The 18,101-nt window shown below is 44.3% G+C and overlaps 1 protein-coding gene across 1 annotated transcript; it reads right to left on the bottom strand.

The window, feature by feature from the left end:
• Positions 1–9,217: 9,217 nt before the first annotated feature.
• NEIL2 (nei like DNA glycosylase 2) lies at positions 9,218–16,452 on the bottom strand. The gene is made up of 4 exons (XM_063123769.1): positions 16,298–16,452; positions 14,850–15,196; positions 11,296–11,492; positions 9,218–9,710 (listed from the first exon to the last, which is right to left on the bottom strand). The coding sequence occupies exons 1-4, from the start codon at positions 16,433–16,435 to the stop codon at positions 9,391–9,393; spliced, it is 1,002 nt and encodes a 333-aa protein (XP_062979839.1). The 5' UTR covers positions 16,436–16,452; the 3' UTR covers positions 9,218–9,390.
• Positions 16,453–18,101: the final 1,649 nt, after the last annotated feature.

Raw genomic sequence — 18,101 nt, 5'->3', positions numbered from 1 at the left:
GGTTATGAGTGTATTGTGATGAGATATGGCCAATGGATTATATAGATGTTATAAGGGAAATATAGTAGATCATGCATTATTAAAACATTTTGTGAGAGTTTCTGAAATGGGTCAGCTAAAAGGAATGTTGGTCTTTTCAGCTGGGATGGTGAAGACGGCAAAGGGCAAGGGGAGAAGACCAAGCAGAGGGAAGGTCATATTATTATAACAGAGATAACATGAGTAACGGAATTGTGTGTTAGACTTACTGGAGCCCCTCAGAATTTATGAGTTTGAGGTTAAATACCTATGTGAACTGTCAGGATTTATGTTTTTGAGGTTATGATAGGGGAAGAGAAACAAATCTGTTGTTTGAACTCATGACCTTATGGGGGGGGGGGGCGTGATGAAGAGGAATAAAGAAAAGTGTACCCAGAAAGAATAAAACCTTAAAATAGACATAAGTAAATGATAGTGGGTGGAATATCAAATGAAATGAAAAAGCAAGTAAACAAGGGAGGAGTTACAAGGCGTACCGGGATAGGCTGTAACCCCTTTAGTCTCTGACCAATGGAGAGACTGGGGAGGGACTGCTTCGGCCGGGCTAAGGGATAAAAAGACTATGCACTAACTGGTGGGTGTGCCTACCTGCCTAGACACCCAAACTTGCAAGTTTGCTCAATAAAACAGAGTGTTTAAACTTTCACCACTTTGTCCAAGCAATTTCATTTCAAAATCGTGTTTCTAACACAACCAATAGCCGAAGCTCTCTGGGCGGTTCACAAAAATTAAAACCATAGTAAGACAACCAACAGGTTAAAAGCACAAATACACAATACAATATAAAAAGCACAATTATATTAATATAAATTAATTAATTTATATAGCACCATCAGCATACATGGTGCTGTACAGAGTAAAACAATAAAATAGCAAAACCCTGCCGCATAGGCTTACATTCTAATAGAATCATAATTCTATTAGAATGTACCTGCCCGGACCTTAAGATCATCTACAGGGGCCCTTCTCCATGAGCCCCTGCCAAAGGAAGTGAGGCAGGTGGCTACCAGGAGGAGGGCTTTCTCCGCTGTGGCACCCCGGCTGTGGAATGAGCTCCCCAGAGAGGTCCGCCTGGCGCCTACGCTGTACTCCTTTCGTCGCCAGCTGAAGACCTTTTTATTCTCTCAGTATTTTAACACTTAATTTTAACTTAAATTTAAATTTTTACTGTTTTAACTCTGTATTTTATTCTTATATCAATTTTGCTGCGTGGTTTTATCCTGGTTGTGCTTTTTATACTGTATTTTGTATTTGTGCTTTTAACCTGTTGGTTGTTTTATTATGGTTTTAATTTTTCTGAACCACCCAGAGAGCTTCGGCTATTGGGCGGTATAAAAATGTAATAAATAAATAAATAAATAAATACATTTCTTCGATTGTAAGATGCCATCGATTGTAAGACGCACACTAATTTCAGTACCATCAACAGGGACCATCCAACCAATGAACCATCAACAGCACCATGTACATTAATGGTGCTATATAAATAAATAATAATAATAATAATAATAATTTAAAAAAAAAACCCTAAGACACACCCGCGATTCTAAGACACACCCCATTTTTAGAGATGTTTATATGGGGAGAAAAGTGTGTCTTAGAATCGAAGAAATAGAGTAATAGCTATTATTATGGTATTTATCTATTTATCTATTTATTTGTGATATGTATACATATATACACACACACATATCTCCCTATCTAAAATAGATTCTGGAATGGTGCACATAGGGATAAATAGTAAAAAAAAAGAGAGAGAGAAGATTTTAAAAAGCAAATTAAAATTGTTCAATTTAAAAACAAAGGAACCAGGGAAAAAAACAGTGGCTAGTCAGTTGGGGAAGGCTTCTTGAAATAAAGTTGTTTTCAGGAGGTGCCAGAAACAGCCTACAGTTGCTGCTTGCCTGACTTTCTTATGTTCTTAATTCAGTTTTATGTATTTTATATTTACTGTTGTTCCACGCCTTGATCAAAATGGAGAGGTGGGTAAGAAATAATAATAATAATAATAATAATAATATTTTTTGAGAACCACCCAGAGAGCTCCGGCTATTGGGCGGTATAGAAATGTAATAAATAAAAATAAATAAATAAAATAAATAATAATTTAAAAGGATGACCTCCCTGCACCCCCAAGAATATCAAATTTATCTATTCCTCAGCAAGACCCTACACTGGATGAAGTGCACTTATTTATTTTATTTATTTATTTATTACATTTTTATACCGCCCAATAGCCGAAGCTCTCTGGGCGGTTCACAAAAATTAAAACCATTAAGAACATAATAAAACATTGTCGAGGAAATGTGTGAATGGGCTGTTTTGTCTGTGCCCACCCTGTTTTGATGTAAGCCCTTTCTATTAGAAATTAAGTTCTATAGCAATTTGATCCAAACTGTAGCTGAAAATATATTGAGCAACACTTGCTCAACCAACAAGAAGTGTTGACATATAAATCAGAGTGTGAGCCTCCTAGCGAGGACAGGAAGAGTAGTAACCACAAAGGAACAGATGTTCCAGGATTGCAATACCCATCTATGTGTTGTTTTTCTAGTCTTAGAATTATCTGCACTCTGCACATGCCTTGTCTATCATTGGTTACTGTATTGCAAAACTGTATTATGATTGGTTTATTATATGAGGAAGTTCTGTTGTTGCTTCTGAGGATGTTAGCCTATAAGTATCTTAGCGTTGCCTATAACTAGTGGGCAGTCCTTCAGATCCTCTAGGGTTTGCCACCTTGCAGCACTGCAGGCTGCTCGTAATAAAACTTTTCCAAGATGAGAGAAATGGTGTCTTGAGAGTCTTTGACCGCCACTCAGCAAACCTAGGGAACTCGCCCTTTCGGGTTCCACCACAACATCCAACAATCTAAAAACTCAAATACAAAATACAATATAAAAAGCACTTTACACCTCTTTATTCTCTGAGATTTCACCCTCTCCAAATACTAGGTAAGTCTACCCAATTTGGCTTCAGTTGATCTTTCTTTTTTTAGCTCTGATGTGACACACAAGGAAAAAGTGATGGGAGGGAGGAGGAAAAATCAAACACAGGCTTGAAGTTGGGATGGCAACAGTTCAAGTAGCCTTAAAGAATGGCTGCTGTTAGATGACAGCTTGGGAGCACCAGCCTCTCAGCAGAGACAACCCTGATCATTGCTAGTTAAGGCTTTTGGTTAAGCAGCAGGGTTAAGGTGTGTCGTGGAATTTCAGGACACCAAATACGACTCCGGTTTCTCTCTTGCCCGAATGGTCTTTATTTCTTATCAGTAAGACAGAGAGAAAGAAGAGACTGCTGCCCAGCCTCTGTTAGGTTACACGTCCGTCACTGACCATTCTATGGTTTTAACAAATCTGGTTACATCTTATACTGATAAGACTAGTTTACTACTACGTGTGAGCTAGCTGCTTTCTACTTATCTCAGCCAATTGCTTGTTCAGCAGTTTGGGTGTTTCCCATAGGCACGGTTTCTTCACATACGCAAGGGTATCAGCAACATTCCAGCTCGTGATCTAACCTAATTCCATCACTTACAAAAGACTCACAGAATCCCACAACAGGCGTCTTGTGCGATGCGTTTTGCTAAACCCTGCTCACTCAGTAACCACAAGTCTTTTGCTGTTACTGAGAAATATTGCTGTCTTGAGAAATAACGAATACCATGAAATGTGTATGAATATGATATTAAAAAACCCTCTTATAAATAAACTGTTTACGTAATATATTTGCTATTTGTTGGTTTATACGTGGTTTGGTGCTTGTGCGCTCTTGTTTGGTTCTATGCTTACAATATCAGACAAGGTGCATGGGAGGTCAAAGTCCCTTCTCAGCCCCGAACCGTCACGGGTGACATTAGGCAAGCCACTCTTTCAGCTTTGCCTACCTCGTAAGGTTGTTGTTATTGCAAGAACAGGAAGGGGAAAGAACCGCGTATGCCTCCCTGAGCTCCTTGGAAGAAGGATGGAATAAAAATGTAGTAATTAAATAAATTCATTTGTATTGGGTGAAATAAACATGGGGTTATTTCTAGGGCTGTGCTCAGCTTCTCTTCAGTTTGGAGAAGCAGGAGCGAGGCAGCCTGATTCACCTCCGGAAAAGGCGGAGGCGAAGAGAGTCGGGGGGGGGGGCTGTGGATCGAGGCGAAGAGGATCGCCTCAATCCGGAGCTCCAGACGCAGGTAAGTGGGAGGGGAGGGGGACTCATCTGGCAGTGCCACCGCTGCCACAGTCCCTGCGGTGACGGCGATGGAGCCAGGTAAAGGAGGAGGGAGGCTTACCTGCATCTGTCGCGGGCTTCAATTGAGGCACTGGTTGAAGCCGGAAGTGAAGGCCAGGGCCTCAATTGAAGCCTGCGACGGACGCAGGTATGGGGACAGGGGGGTTGGCCTACCACATTTCCTCAACAACTGGTGCCGCTGGAGCCACCATCCATGCAGCCACGGCAGTGGTGGCGGAGCCAGGTAAGGGGGCAGGGAGGAGGGAGGCTTACCTGTGTTCGTCGCAGGCTTCAATTGAGGCCCCGGTTGAAGCCGGAAGTGAAGGCCGAGGCCTCTTTCGGCTTCAAGCCAGGGCCTCAATTGAAGCCCGTGACGAAGGACACAGGTAAGGGGGTGGGGTGGGGGTTGGCTTACCTGGTGCCACCGGCGTCCATGCAGCGACAGCAGCAAAGCTGGATCTCGCTCCGTGGAGCGGTGGACCAGCGGACCGGCTTGAAGAGGATCGCGGGGGTGGGTGGGTGTCCGTGCACAGCCCTAGTTATTTCGGCATGTTCCTACCACAATCTAACTTGGTTCCAGAATTAAAACAAAACCTAAAACTTTATTTGGGTCAGGAACTGGCCACAATCAGATACCATTTTGTACCAAGCTATTACTGAAAAAAACGCATAATACTTCTTGGACAGAGGTTTTTTTTCATTCCCTTCAAGTCTGATTAGAGGAACCCTTCAGAGTTTTTTTTTTTTTAATTATATGTGAAATGTTTTCCCCCTTTAAAATGAAGGAACGATAAGCAAGATATATAAAAATAAACTCATTTTATAATTTTATTTTCACATGCTCTGAGATAACGCCTGGAGACGGTGTTTTCCAGATTCATTCTGAAGCAGTTTCTCTAAGTTCTCTGATGTACCTCTGAAGAATAGGTAGTGGAAAGTTGAAGCGCAACTGGCAAATCATTTGTTTGTTTGTTATCGGCAATAAGGTGCATGTATTATTATTATTATTATTATTATTATTATTATTTATTTATTTATTTATTTATTTATTTATATAGCACCATCAATGTACATGGTGCTGTACAGCGTAAAACAGTAAATAGCAAGACCCTGCTGCATAGGCTTACATTCTAATAAAATCATAGTAAAGCAATAAGGAGGGGAAGAGAATGCAAACAGGCACAGGGTAGGGTAAAACTAACAGTATAAAGTCAGAACAAAATCAAGTTTTAAAAGCTTTAGGAAAAAGAAAAGTTTTTAGCTGAGCTTTAAAAGCTGCGGTTGAGCTTGCAGTTCTCAAATGTTCTGGAAGAGCGTTCCAGGCGTAAGGGGCAGCAGAAGAAAATGGACGAAGCCGAGCAAGGGAAGTAGAGACCCTTGGGCAGGCGAGAAACACGGCATCAGAGGAGCGAAGAGCACGAGCGGGGCAATAGTGTGAGATGAGAGAGGAGAGATAGGAAGGAGCTAGACCGTGAAAAGCTTTGAAGGTCAACAGGAGAAGTTTATATTGGATTCTGAAGTGGATTGGAAGCCAATGAAGATCCTTAGTTGCTTTGTTTATTTCTCTTTTTCACTATTCACTGTATGTAACTCTAGAGAACAGAAGTCGTTTTTATTGCTATGTTTGGCAACTGGAACACCATTGGTTGTATTTTGTATCTGAATACTCTCCATTTTATTACTGTGTTTATAAAATTAATTTAGCGTCATAAGGAAGGCTTTGAGTGAAATATGTAGGTTTTGTCCTGACCTTTTTAATATTGCAGCCAAGATTTCTGAAACATCCTCTCCTTCTGTGTGAAACCGTACGTACGCTACAGCCTTTCGAGGCTCTGCTGTACATCGCACTATCAAAGAGGTTGAGTTGTGGGTTCTCCACCTCTGGAGGTTTTTAAGAAGAGGCTGGACAGCCACCTCTCATGGATGGCATAATGGGTTCTCCTGCACATTGCAGAGGATTGAACTAGATGATCCTTGTGGCCCCTTCCAACTCAACAATTCTATGATTCTATGAAGTTGGTGGGAATGCGGAACAGGGCCTTTTTAGCAGCAGCAGCCTGGCAGCAAAATACTTCTCAAGGGAGGTTAGGATGCCTCCATCTCTGCTTTCCATCTGGCAGGCAGTAAAAACATTTTTATCCTGAGCAAATTTATTCACACCATTCACTTGACCCGAGCTGGAACCTGGCAGAGAAAAAAAGAGGCAGCAGTAACAAGTGAGCTCAACGCATTGATCCACATTTTTCGCTGACCACACCTAGCTGGGCAGCACAGAACTGGTGATTTCCAAAAGCCTGAGAAAGTTGCATTTCCTGTTTGAAAAACGTGCTTTATTTATTTATTGAAAACACTTCTAGCATGCCTTACTGCCTGAAGACAGGTCTCCAAGGTGGCTGACCAAAAGTGAGAGTAACGATATAACAACGCATACGTTTTTTTGATCTGCAGGGACGATGATAGTAAATGTCCACTCCCCGGGCCTCAAACATTGCTACTGATATTTCCTGGTCTTCAGGGTCTAACCAAATTCAGCAAATTAAAATGGTACAGAGAATGTGATTTATTTGTTACTGCTCCCAATATTCTTGTTAGGCCTCTCTTTCTAGGTTCCAGTTTAGCTTGCTAACTGCTAATCACAGGCAGTAAGCCTATATACACCAGTTGCTGGGGAACATGGGCAGGACGGTGCTGTTGCACTCATGTCCTGCTTGCAGGTCCCTGGTTGACAGTGGGTTGGCCACTGTGTGAACAGAGTGCTGGATTAAATAGACCCTTAGTCTGATGCAGAATTGCAGCAAGGTTCTCCTTACATTTGTAACTGACAAGAAACAATCTGGCGCCTGCCAGTTGCTCAGAACTCCAACCCCCATAACCCCCAACTATTGGCCATGCTGGCTGGGGCTGATAGGACTTGTAATACACAGCCCATGGAGAGCACCAGGTTGTGTTCCTCTGCTATAAACGTACATAAGTTCGATAACATTTTAAGGGCACAATCCTATGCATGTTGAGACCAGCAAAAACTGACATCTCCCAGCACTCCCTGGCCAGCAATGTTGGCTGGGAAGTGCTGGGAAGTGTAGGACATTTTTTTCATGTCTAAACATGTTGTAAACCGCCCAGAGAGTTTCGGCTGTGGGGCGGTATATAAATGTAATAAAATAAATAAATAAAATAAATAGCTGTGAAAGGTCACAGCTCCCTCGCCTGCCAAAGTATTGAAATTATGGTCTCTAGTGAGTAACCTCTTGGTTAGAGACCCTATGAGGAGAGACTGAAAGAACTGGGGGAGAGAAGGCTGAGGGGAGACATGATAGCACTCTTCAAATAATTGAAAGGTTACCACAAAGAGGAGGGCCAGGATCTCTTCTCGATCCTCCCAGACTGCAGGGCATGGAATTACGGGCTCAAGTTACAGGAAGCCAGATTCTGTCTGGACATCAGGAAAAACTTCCTGACTGTTAGAGCAGTACGACAATGGAACCAGTTATGAAATTATGGTCTCTAGTGAGTAACCTCTTGGTTAGAGACCCTATGAGGAGAGACTAAAAGAACTGGGCATGTTTAGTCTGGAGAAGAGAAGATTGAGGGGAGATATGATAGCACTCTTCAAATACTTGGAAGGTTGCCACACAGAGGAGGGCCAGGATCTCTTCTCGTTCCTCCCAGAGTGCAGGATATGGAATAACGGGCTCAAGTGAAAGGAAGCCAGATCCCAGCTGGACGTCAGAAAAAACTTCCTGACTGTTAGAGCAGTACGACAATGGGACCAGTTATGAAATTATGGTCTCTAGTGAGTAACCTCTTGGTTAGAGACCCTATGAGGAGAGACTGAAAGAACCGGGCATGTTTAGTCTGGAGAAGAGAAGATTGAGGGGAGACATGATAGCACTCTTCAAATACTTGGAAGGTTGCCACACAGAGGAGGGCCAGGATCTCTTCTCGATCATCCCAGAGTGCAGGACACAGAATAACGGGCTCAAGTGACAGGAAGACAGATTCTGTCTGGACATCAGGAAAAACTTCCTGACTGTTAGAGCAGTACGACAATGGGACCAATTACCTAGGGAGGTTGTGGGCTCTCCCACACTAGAGGCCTTCAAGAGGCAGCTGGACAACCATCTGTCAGGGATGCTTTAGGGTGGATTCCTGCAGTGAGCAGGGGGTTGGACTCGATGGCCTTGTAGGCCCCTTCCAACTCTACTATTCTATGCTTCTATGACCCATAGCCGCCACCTCCCCACCCTTGTAGAAAAGTGCACAAGAAACCTTTTGTTGAAGCAAACCAACCAAACTTTAATTTAAAAAAAAACCTAGGAAACACTCGCTTTACACATGGATTCTTGTCTTCCAAACAGGCAGGATTTTTAAACTTCTCCCATCTATGCTATGACCTCTTTTTCAGACCGAGAAATGGCTGCTCTCAAAAACGCTTCTGCTGTCTGTGTTGTTGTTAGTAGTAACCCAACATCTTTGGCCCAGTTCATGTTCAACATCGGTCCCAAGCGGGCTCTGGAATCAAGCACCTTCCCTTCCCTCACTCTTCTTGCCATGCACACCCCAACCTCTTTTCCGAGCCAGCCAAGCGAAAATGAAACCGGGTATAAATCCTAAACTCACTCTGCAAATTTGGGTTCAATCCAGTCCCTAAACACAAGCCCAATCCCTAAAGCAAAACAATCAAGCATAAACCAGGCCTTCATGTTTATATACTATTAATACTAATACTACTAAATAATTTGGAATGTTACATCTATATAACAGGCTGAGAATCTTAAAAAAACACTGCACATCACCCTTGCCCATGGCTAGCTGGTGATGTCAACAAACCCAAGGGCCAGCCCGTTGGCAAGCAATCCTCATCTTGGGTGCAACATTTGCAGGCTTTGAGTCGCTCTCATCACAAGTGGCCCCTGGGGATGCAGAAAGGGGAACCCGGTGACACAATGAGGACAAGCCACATGGGAAGCACTCGCAAATCTTAACCTCAGATTTTGCTGAGTTTGGGTCACCTTCCTGAGGCAAACAGCCTCCGATGGCTCTCTAGCCTTCAATGGAAAGCAAATATTACCCTTCTGGCATAACCCTGCTCCCAACATATGTAGCCATTGGACAGGCGGGAAGCTCAGCACCTCAGCTGCACTGCACAGGAGGCATCCCGGTGTCTTCTGGAAGCACTTGAGGCTGGCACTGTGGACACCACCAAGTGAGTCTCTTCAGCCCATCTAGGGGTCCAAAGGCTCCCTTCTTCGCCTCGTGCCCTTCGGGGCATTTCTCTTTCATGTAAATCTGCAGGCGTAGTCTCTGTCCCCGCAACTTGCTGTGAAGCCACTCCAAGCTGAACTGAAGGGCGTGATCAAGCAAAGACCTCAGGTCCGAGGGTGTCAAGAGAGAGCCGAGGGAGAGCGGGTGGATCTTTGCCAGATACAGGGCCTCGTTCTTAATCCTGTTTCCTAAGGCGCAAAGGGAGACAGCAGGGAATACAGAGGAAAAGAGCCAACGGAAGTAATCAAGGCAAACCTTTGCAGGTCTACTCAGAAGTAAGCAGGATTGCATCACTCAGTTGCACTTTCAAATAGCATCCCAAATGTAGGGTGACCATATGAAAAGGAGGACAGGGCTCCTGTATCTTTAACAGTTGCATAGAAAAGGGAATTTCATCAGGTGTCATTTGTATATATGGGGAACCTGGTGAAATTCCCTCTTCATCACAACAGTTAAAGCTGCAGGAGCTATACTAGAGTGACCAGATTTAAAAGAGGGCAGGTCACCTGCAGCTTTAACAATTGTGATGGATAGGAAATTCCCCAGGTTCTCCATATATACAAATGACACCTGCTGAAATTCCCTTTTCAATGCAACTGTTAAAGATACAGGAGCCCTGTCCTCCTTTTCATATGGTCACCCTACCCAAATGCCAAAGTTCTGCAGGTGTACTCAGAAGTAAGGCAGGAGCAATACGCCTACTACTCACAAGCAGATCAAGACAAAGCTCAGTAGGAAGCAGGCCTAAATCACTCAGCAGTAATACAGTTTTCACTGAGTGATATTTATTTATTTATTTATTTATTACATTTTTATACTGCCCAATAGCCGAAGTTCTCTGGGCGGTTCACAAAAATTAGAACCACAATAAAACACGATATATAGAGCATCATCACATGGGGGGGGGGGGGAATTCGTGTTTCCTTATCATTGCTTCTTGGCCAGCGCGTTTGTCCCTCGTTATTTCCTCTTTCGAAAGAGGAAGTAAACGTGCACGTGCCCCATTCAGTGGGCAAGTTCCATCTTTAAAAATAATTTGGACTCACTGGAGTCTTCTTTTATCGCAGGAAGGAGGCTAGAAGGGGCGGGAGGCGAACGACGTTGTGAATAGGACCCGTGAAAATCCATGGGTGCCCAGTAATGAGCGTACAATAAAACACTCATCTGATGACACTCATGGTTTTCACTAGGGAATCTCAATAAACCAGCTTTCGAGTTGCTTTTTGAATCCAGCATAACAGCAGGCCATCCACCATTACACTTGCCAAATTCAATTGCAGCCCAAAAAATCAGAAATAACTTTCTAAACAAAGTCTGCGTAGATTGTAAGGGGGACCATTTGCTTTAATAGTTTTGTATAAACTATCATCAGAGATCCCACCTATCTGATAGTGCCAGATATTGACTGCTAGCCTTTTAGGTTATAATGAAATCACTGAAATTATCCTTGTGACTTTGGCATTTTTGTCACCATTGTGATAGCAAAGGGTGGGTGCTGTAGATAAGTGGAGCACCCCTAGAGTGACCCACTGACTGACTCCTTGGTTGAGAAAGGATTGTACCCCAAATATTTTGAATATTTTAAATAATGTGTGTTGCTATATGTGAGCAATTCTGTATTTTGTAATGGTCTTTGTGCTACAAACAAATAAACTATTCATTCATTCAAATTCAATTCTTCTCAACAGAACTCTGGTCACTTGGACCACAATTGAGGTGTTATTTTTCTCACACCACTTGCCCCCAGAGTTCTAATACAACCCCTGAACGTACCTAGTCCTGAGAAATAGCTTTGGTCCAGAAGAGTGTGGCACACAGGGGTAGCTTTACAAAGGGCGTCCAAAGCCCTTTCCCGATCAAACTCTGGGCTCAGGATGTCAGTAGCCGGCTCAGCGGTGGGAGAAGAGCACCGATGGATTCGGCAGTTGTAAAACACAAGGAAGCCGCCATCGTCGAAATACAGAACCAGCCTAAAGGTACCAAAACAAAACGTATTAGTTTAGGGGAGCTGAAAAATATCTGGAAGGGAAATCTGGTTTAGAACAATCAAAAGTAGCCGTGTTGGCCCACTCTGGGAGAAAAATAAAAAAGTCACAGTAGGGTAAAAACCATTATTTATTTATTAAAACATTTGTATCCCACCCTATATCATTGGGATCTCAGGGAGACGTAGAGATAAGAGATAAAATAAATTCAAGCAATATGAAACAAATAATTCACACAGCTAAAAACATATTAAACCATTAACAAGCTAATACCAGTAAAAAAAAAAGCAAAAACAATAAACTATGTGCAACTTTAGGCCAATTTAGCCTTCAAAGGCTTTGATAAAAAGCCACCTTTTAATCTGGTCCCAAAAGAAAGCCATTGTCTGCGACAGTCAGGCCTCCAAAGGGAGGGCATTCCACAACTGGGGTGCCACAACAGAGAAGATCCTGTCCCATGTCCCACCATAATTTATGCCTTGCCTTGGTGGGACACAGAGGAGGGCTTCTCTGACAGATCTCAAATCTCAGGTAGATATCATAGAATAGCAGAGTTGGAAGGGGACTACAAGGCCATCGAGTCCAACCCCCTGCTCAATGCAGGAATCCACCCTAAAGCACCCCTGACGGATGGTTGTCCAGCTGCCTCTTGAAGGCCTCTAGTGTGGGAGAGCCCACAACCTCCCTAGGTAACTGATTCCATTGTCGTACTGCTCTAACAGTCAGGAAGTTTTTCCTGAAGTCCAGCTGGAATCTGGCTTCCTGTAACTTGAGCCCGTTATTCCGTGTCCTGCACTCTGGGAGGATCGAGAAGTCATTATTAGGATCAGTCAAAACATCACAGCTCTTGCTCACAACATTTTATCACAAGAATATCCGAAACTGCCTTATACTGAGACCAGTGATTGGTCCATCATGTTCAGGATTATCTGCATATTCTCATTCACATGAAGGGAAACTTCAACTAGTTCAAAATATGGCAGCCAGGTTGGTCACCGGTACACCTAGGGGTGACCACATTACACCAGTCTTAAAATCTCTTCACTGGCTGCCAATTAGTTTCCGGGCGAAGTATAAAGTGTTGGTTATCACCTTTAAAGCCCTACATGGTTTGGGTCCAGGCTACCTGCGGGATTGCCTTCTCCCGTACAATCCGCTCCACACACTCAGGTCCTCTGGGAAGAACTTCCTTCAGCCAGCCAAAACTAGGCTGACAGGTATTACCCAGAGGACCTTTTCTTTTACCGCGCCCAGTTTGTGGAATGGCTTGCTGGGAGAGATTCATCAACTTAACAGTCTTCCAGAATTTAAGAAAACCATAAAGACTGACCTCTTTTGGCAGGCCTACCTAGTTGAATTTTAAGATGCCTTTTTTAATGGTGTGCTGCTTTTAGTGATGCACTGGTTTTAAATATTTGAATTAGTTGTATGTATTTTATGGTGTTTTTATTAGTGTTGTACCCCTCCTCGATCCAGAGGGAGAGGCGGGTAACAAATATATTATTATTATTATTATTATTATTATTATTATTATTATTATTATTATTATTGCAAATTTAGAATTGCTAGGATTTATTTATCTTTCACAGGAGGCAAAGCCAACTATTTCATTGCTCATCCAAACTGTGTCAAATAAAATCCATTCTTCACTTCGTTTGCACTCGGATCATTCTAAACCAATAGAGGAATGATCAGGGGTCTGGAAACAAAGCCCTATGCAGAGAGACTGAAAGAACTGGGCATGTTTAGCCTGGAGAAGAGAAGATTGAGGGGAGACAGGATGGCACTCTTCAAATACTTAAAAGGTTGTCACACAGAGGAGGGCCAGGATCTCTTCTCGATCCTCCCAGAGTGCAGGACACGGAATAACGGGCTCAAGTTAAAGGAAGCCAGATTCCAGCTGGACATCAGGAAAAACTTCCTGACTGTTAGAGCAGTGTGACAATGGAATCAGTTACCTAGGGAGGTTGTGGGCTCTCCCACACTAGAGGCCTTCAAGACGCAGCTGGACAACCATCTGTCAGGGATGCTTTAGGGTGGATTCCTGCATTGAGCAGGGGGTTGGACTCAATGGCTTTGTAGGCCCCTTCCAACTCTGCTATTCTATGGTTCTATGATTCTATGAGGAACTATTGTTCTAAGCTGAATTGCTATGTGTGTTGTGTAAATCCACGTGGAGTGAACCCATTCCCCACTTTTACTGTTTCCCACTCTGTTTTCCCCGCCTCCGCAAGTATTGGAACACTATGTTCCAGCAAGCTGCAATTTGATCCTAGCTGTGATCTGGCAGAGTGCCGACGTAAACAAAAAATTGTAACATGGAAAGTGCAGACACCTCTGTTCCCATAGTCAATTGCCCAAGCTTGTAGAAAGCCTCCCTTGGTTGAACATCAAAGGCTCTTGCCTTGCAGCGCGATCTAAACAGGCAGAAATCACTTACAGAAATCCAATTTAGACTATAATGGCGAAAATAAATACCTGGGATGCCTAAGAGGGTGGTGCACACCGGAAAATGGCCACGGTAAAACACATACCCTCCCATGGCTCCAAAGCCACTCCAAACGTCATAGGTCAGTTTCAAATGAAACTGACCTGTCAAACCCAACCAAGTCCTTGTGACAGCCCCCAGGGACATCGCCTTATTAGAAAGGGGCTACGTGCAGGAAAGCAGGTAATACCAGCGCAAAGCACACCTGGGAACAGGATCGATCGCACACGTGGCAATGGTGGCAGCCAGGTATCCTCAGCTGCAATTCTCCCTCCAACCACTGCATGGAGGTGTTCTTCCCAGGCTTGAGTGACGTGACAGGTGGTGCGGGCCAATGGGATGTGAGCTAATGACGTGTAACATCTGGAGGTATATAAGCTATTGTCTTGCCCTGGCGCGGGGTGACCCTGTTTTTGCAGCGCGAGCGCCAAGAGGTCACCCTATTCTCGAGAATAAAATCTGTTAAGCCCAATGCTTCGTCTGTGCTCTTTCGCAAGTGTACCAAAATTGGATGAGTTGCACTTGTAAACGAGCATTTTTGCAACATGTGGGGGAAGATTTTTGGCAGGAGGGGGCAGATTGTTGCAGCCTGTGGGAAGGGGAGAGTTAATTTGTTCCTCCCCTTTTTAACAGTCCTTAAAATTTCCCCCCTGCATGGAAATTAAGTTGAGAAAAAAAACACCCTCACTCCCATTAGCACCAAGGGATACACAAGGCTCTAGAACTAGATCCAGGGGCTTGGGGAACTAGATCTGGGTCCAGGCCTAGCCATGCCCCTGGCCAGTGCCCCTCTTCTCCGGCTAGTCCAAAACACAATTTCTCTTCCCCCCTCCATAAAACCCCACAATTCAAACCTGGGAATTGGATCTTTCCAGTCCCCCCTTTTGTTTGCATTCTTGGCTCTTGCGAACTCGCTGGCTCGGATGCTTCCATACAGGCCGAAGTGGAAGCGCAGCCATTCCCAAGGGCGCCCAGCAACGTCGTCCATAAGCGATGGCAAGTCACCTTCGTGCTCCTCTTGTAGGCAGCGCTGCGGATCACAGCCATCAGACTCATTCCCTTCCTGCCTCGGGAGAAAGGAGCTCCTCTCGCTAGCCATCTTCCCTTGACTGGTTGACCCATGTTCAGACGCTTCCGGCGATGTGCTCTTGCTGTTGTCCCCAGGGGCACCGAAGGCCAGAAACAAGTTCTTCCCATGGACCTAGAAAGTATTTATTTATTATTGTTACTTTTATATCCCATCTTCTCCCGCACCCCAAGGAACCCCAGGCAGCTTACATAATCTTCCTCCTCTCCATTTTTATTCTCACAACAACTCTGTGTGGTAGGTTAAGCTGAGAGAGTCAGTGACTGGCCCAAAGTCGCCCTGTGAAATCCATGGCCGAGCAGGGATCTCCCGAGACCAACATTCTAACTACTACACCACACCAGCTTCTGTTTCAGACAACCGTTACTACTCCCTCTTCTCCAAGCTAGCGGGCAACCTTAGCAGCACTGGCTTAATTGGAAGGGCAGAGCGCTAGATATTTGGGTTGCCACTTTTCCTCTCCTTTTTGTTTTTTGTGCTAGCCCCTGTTCCTACACCGGTCAAATCAGATCAGGAGCATCACAACACTTTCAGCCCAAGGGCCAGATACAATTTCAGGGCGGCTCTCAGGGCCCACATTCCAATGGTGGGTGGAGCTGGTGGCAAAAGTGGGTGTGGCCCAAATACCAAATATACCAGCATATTTTATCCTCCTCCCTCCCAATCCCCTTTCCTTTTATGTCATGTCTTTTAGATTGTAAACCTGTGGGCAGGGACTGTCAAGAAATACTTTTGTAAGCCGCCGTGTGAGAGCCTTTTTTGGCTGAATGGCGGCATAAAAATACTTAAATAAATAAATAAATAAATTTAACTTCATGTTCTTCCTACTAGTATGTAAGCCTTAGGAGAGGCATTTTGACCTTTCAGAATGGGCAGGTGTGTGGGTGTGAAACTGTGCAAAAGCCAAGAAACCCCCAAAAGATAGTTGGTTTGGGGAAATGGCCATGGCTGTCTGGGGATTCCAAAAAGGCTGAGTTTGGCCTTGGATGAGAGACCGATGTCAGTGGGGCATTGAATCTGCTCCAGGTTTCAGCTAGAACCAGTCAGAACTCTAAAGGACCTATCTGCACCATGAGGAGTTCCTTTAGAGTTCTGACTGAAACCGGAGTGGATTAAATGCCCCACTGACGTCAAGGACACCAGCCTCCACTGTACAGATGGGGAAGGAGGAATTTAGAGTTAGATATTTGGGGGCCCAAACCCGATATGTCTCACCTGAGCATCCCACAGTGTCAGCATCTTCAGATCGCCTGGGTCCACCTGCCGAGTGCTTCCTCCCACTTTGTTCACTGCCTTCCCGACAAAGGGAGTGCAGAGAAGCTGGAATCTTTTTACGGATGGGCCTTCTGGCATCACTGCAGGAGCCCCGGAAGGGGTTGACAGCGGCCCACGTTCCTTGGATTTCAGACACGCAAGCCAAAAGTTAGGGAAGAGTGCTGGGGGAAAATGGTAAAAAAATAAAATAAACCCCTACATAGTTAGGATTTCCACCCGTAGGAAGGACCTCCACACGCACAGCCTCAACGTCAAAGAACAAGCAATATATTGGCAGGCAAGCATTAACGTAACGTTATGCTGTTTTAAGGTTCTCTCTTCACCGGTATTATGGAACACGGTTTCAAAACAGTAGCTGGAAAAACAGAGATTAGCTTCTTCAGAGGCTTAGTGAGGGCAGCCTGCCCAGGCAGAACACCCATGTTGCAGGTCCTCATTGTCCCTCTGCCTGCTGCCTAACACAGTAAAGTACATCCAACCATTAAATCCTGCTGGAGAGAGAAAGAAACAGAGACACAATATTATTGGGCAGCAGTAATATTCAGCGGGGGGGGGGGTTGCACAGCTTCTGAGAAAGAGCTCTGAGCAGTAAGAAATTTGAATTTCAGCTACGGTAGCCTTAACGCAAACATGCTGGGCTTTTCTCTAGCCGCTTGCTGACTTCAATGTCAGAGAAGCCCTCAGGAGCTGCGTTCCAATGGCGCTCCGGGCCCCAAATACCAAAAATACCCGCATAGTTTACGGCCAAGAACCAAGCCTAAAGAGAAGACTTTTCAACCTTTTAAAACAGGCTGCACAAATCCCATGAGGACGCCTCCGAAATGTCTTCACCTTCCATTTTCTTTCCAAAAGCAATTTCTTTGCTATCGAATTGAATGAGAATGGTTGGATTTTTTTTGATTTTTTTTGTGGGAGAAATTTTCAGCCCAGCACTAGCATTTAAGTAGGGTGACCCTCTGAAAAGGAGGACAGGGCTCCTGTATCTTTAACAGTTGTATTGAAAAAGAAATTTCAGTAGGTGTCATTTGTATATATGGGGAACCAGGTGGGAATCTGCACTATTGTTATTATAATGTTATGACTCAGCCACTGTGACGCAAAGCATCACATGACCCTCTGTATCAGCCTTCCTCAATCTGGGGTGCTCCAGATGTGTTGGACTGCATCTCCCAGAATGCCCCAGCTGGGGCATTCTGGGAGTTGTAGTCCAACACATCTGGAGCGCCCCAGGTTGAGGAAGGCAGCTCTGTATCTTCAGTTGTAAATGAGTTGTACTTACCTCCTTGATTTCGTTGTCCCAGTTCGTTGTTGCTGAGCACTAGCGCTTATTTAGAAATCATGTGCCCTGTTCTAACGGACGTTAGCTCTTCTCCGAAAATGTTGAATTGAGCGATCAGCCAATTGCTACCCTGGTTTCCACATGTTTAAATTTCGAGCATGAGCAGATGAGTTAACAAAGGCGGGACAGGAAGGGAAGAAAAAAGGAAGTGGGGCGGAAGAAACTGAGAAGCTCACTTAAACACAGAGGAGACAGAGAACAGCTACAACGGAAGAACAAACAGCGTGCTCTGGATTAATGAATTTATAACGTAAAGGGAAAACGTAAGTACAGCTAGATCCCCATAGTGTGCCCCGTGATTATCAAAACCGACACAGACAGCAACATTAGAAATGGACAATAACCACGTTATTAGACTAGTGTAGATCGGTGAAATTCCCTCTTCATCACAACTGTTAAAGCTGC

This window comes from Elgaria multicarinata, chromosome 4 (genome assembly GCF_023053635.1).
Source record: "Elgaria multicarinata webbii isolate HBS135686 ecotype San Diego chromosome 4, rElgMul1.1.pri, whole genome shotgun sequence".
Lineage (NCBI taxonomy): Eukaryota > Metazoa > Chordata > Lepidosauria > Squamata > Anguidae > Elgaria > Elgaria multicarinata.
The sequence above is the reverse complement of the archived record's forward strand: the minus strand, read 5'-3'. Positions and strand labels throughout refer to the sequence as shown.

Excerpts from the sequence above, each read along its gene's own strand:
- NEIL2 (XM_063123769.1), bottom strand. The coding sequence starts at position 16,435 with ATGCCAGAAGGCCCATCCGTAAAAAGATTCCAGCTTCTCTGCACTCCC. Across the intron at positions 15,197-16,297 it reads TGACACTGTGGGATGCTCAG|GTCCATGGGAAGAACTTGTT; the intron begins GTGAGACATATC and ends AATACTTTCTAG. Across the intron at positions 9,711-11,295 it reads AAGCTATTTCTCAGGACTAG|GAAACAGGATTAAGAACGAG; the intron begins GTACGTTCAGGG and ends TTTGCGCCTTAG.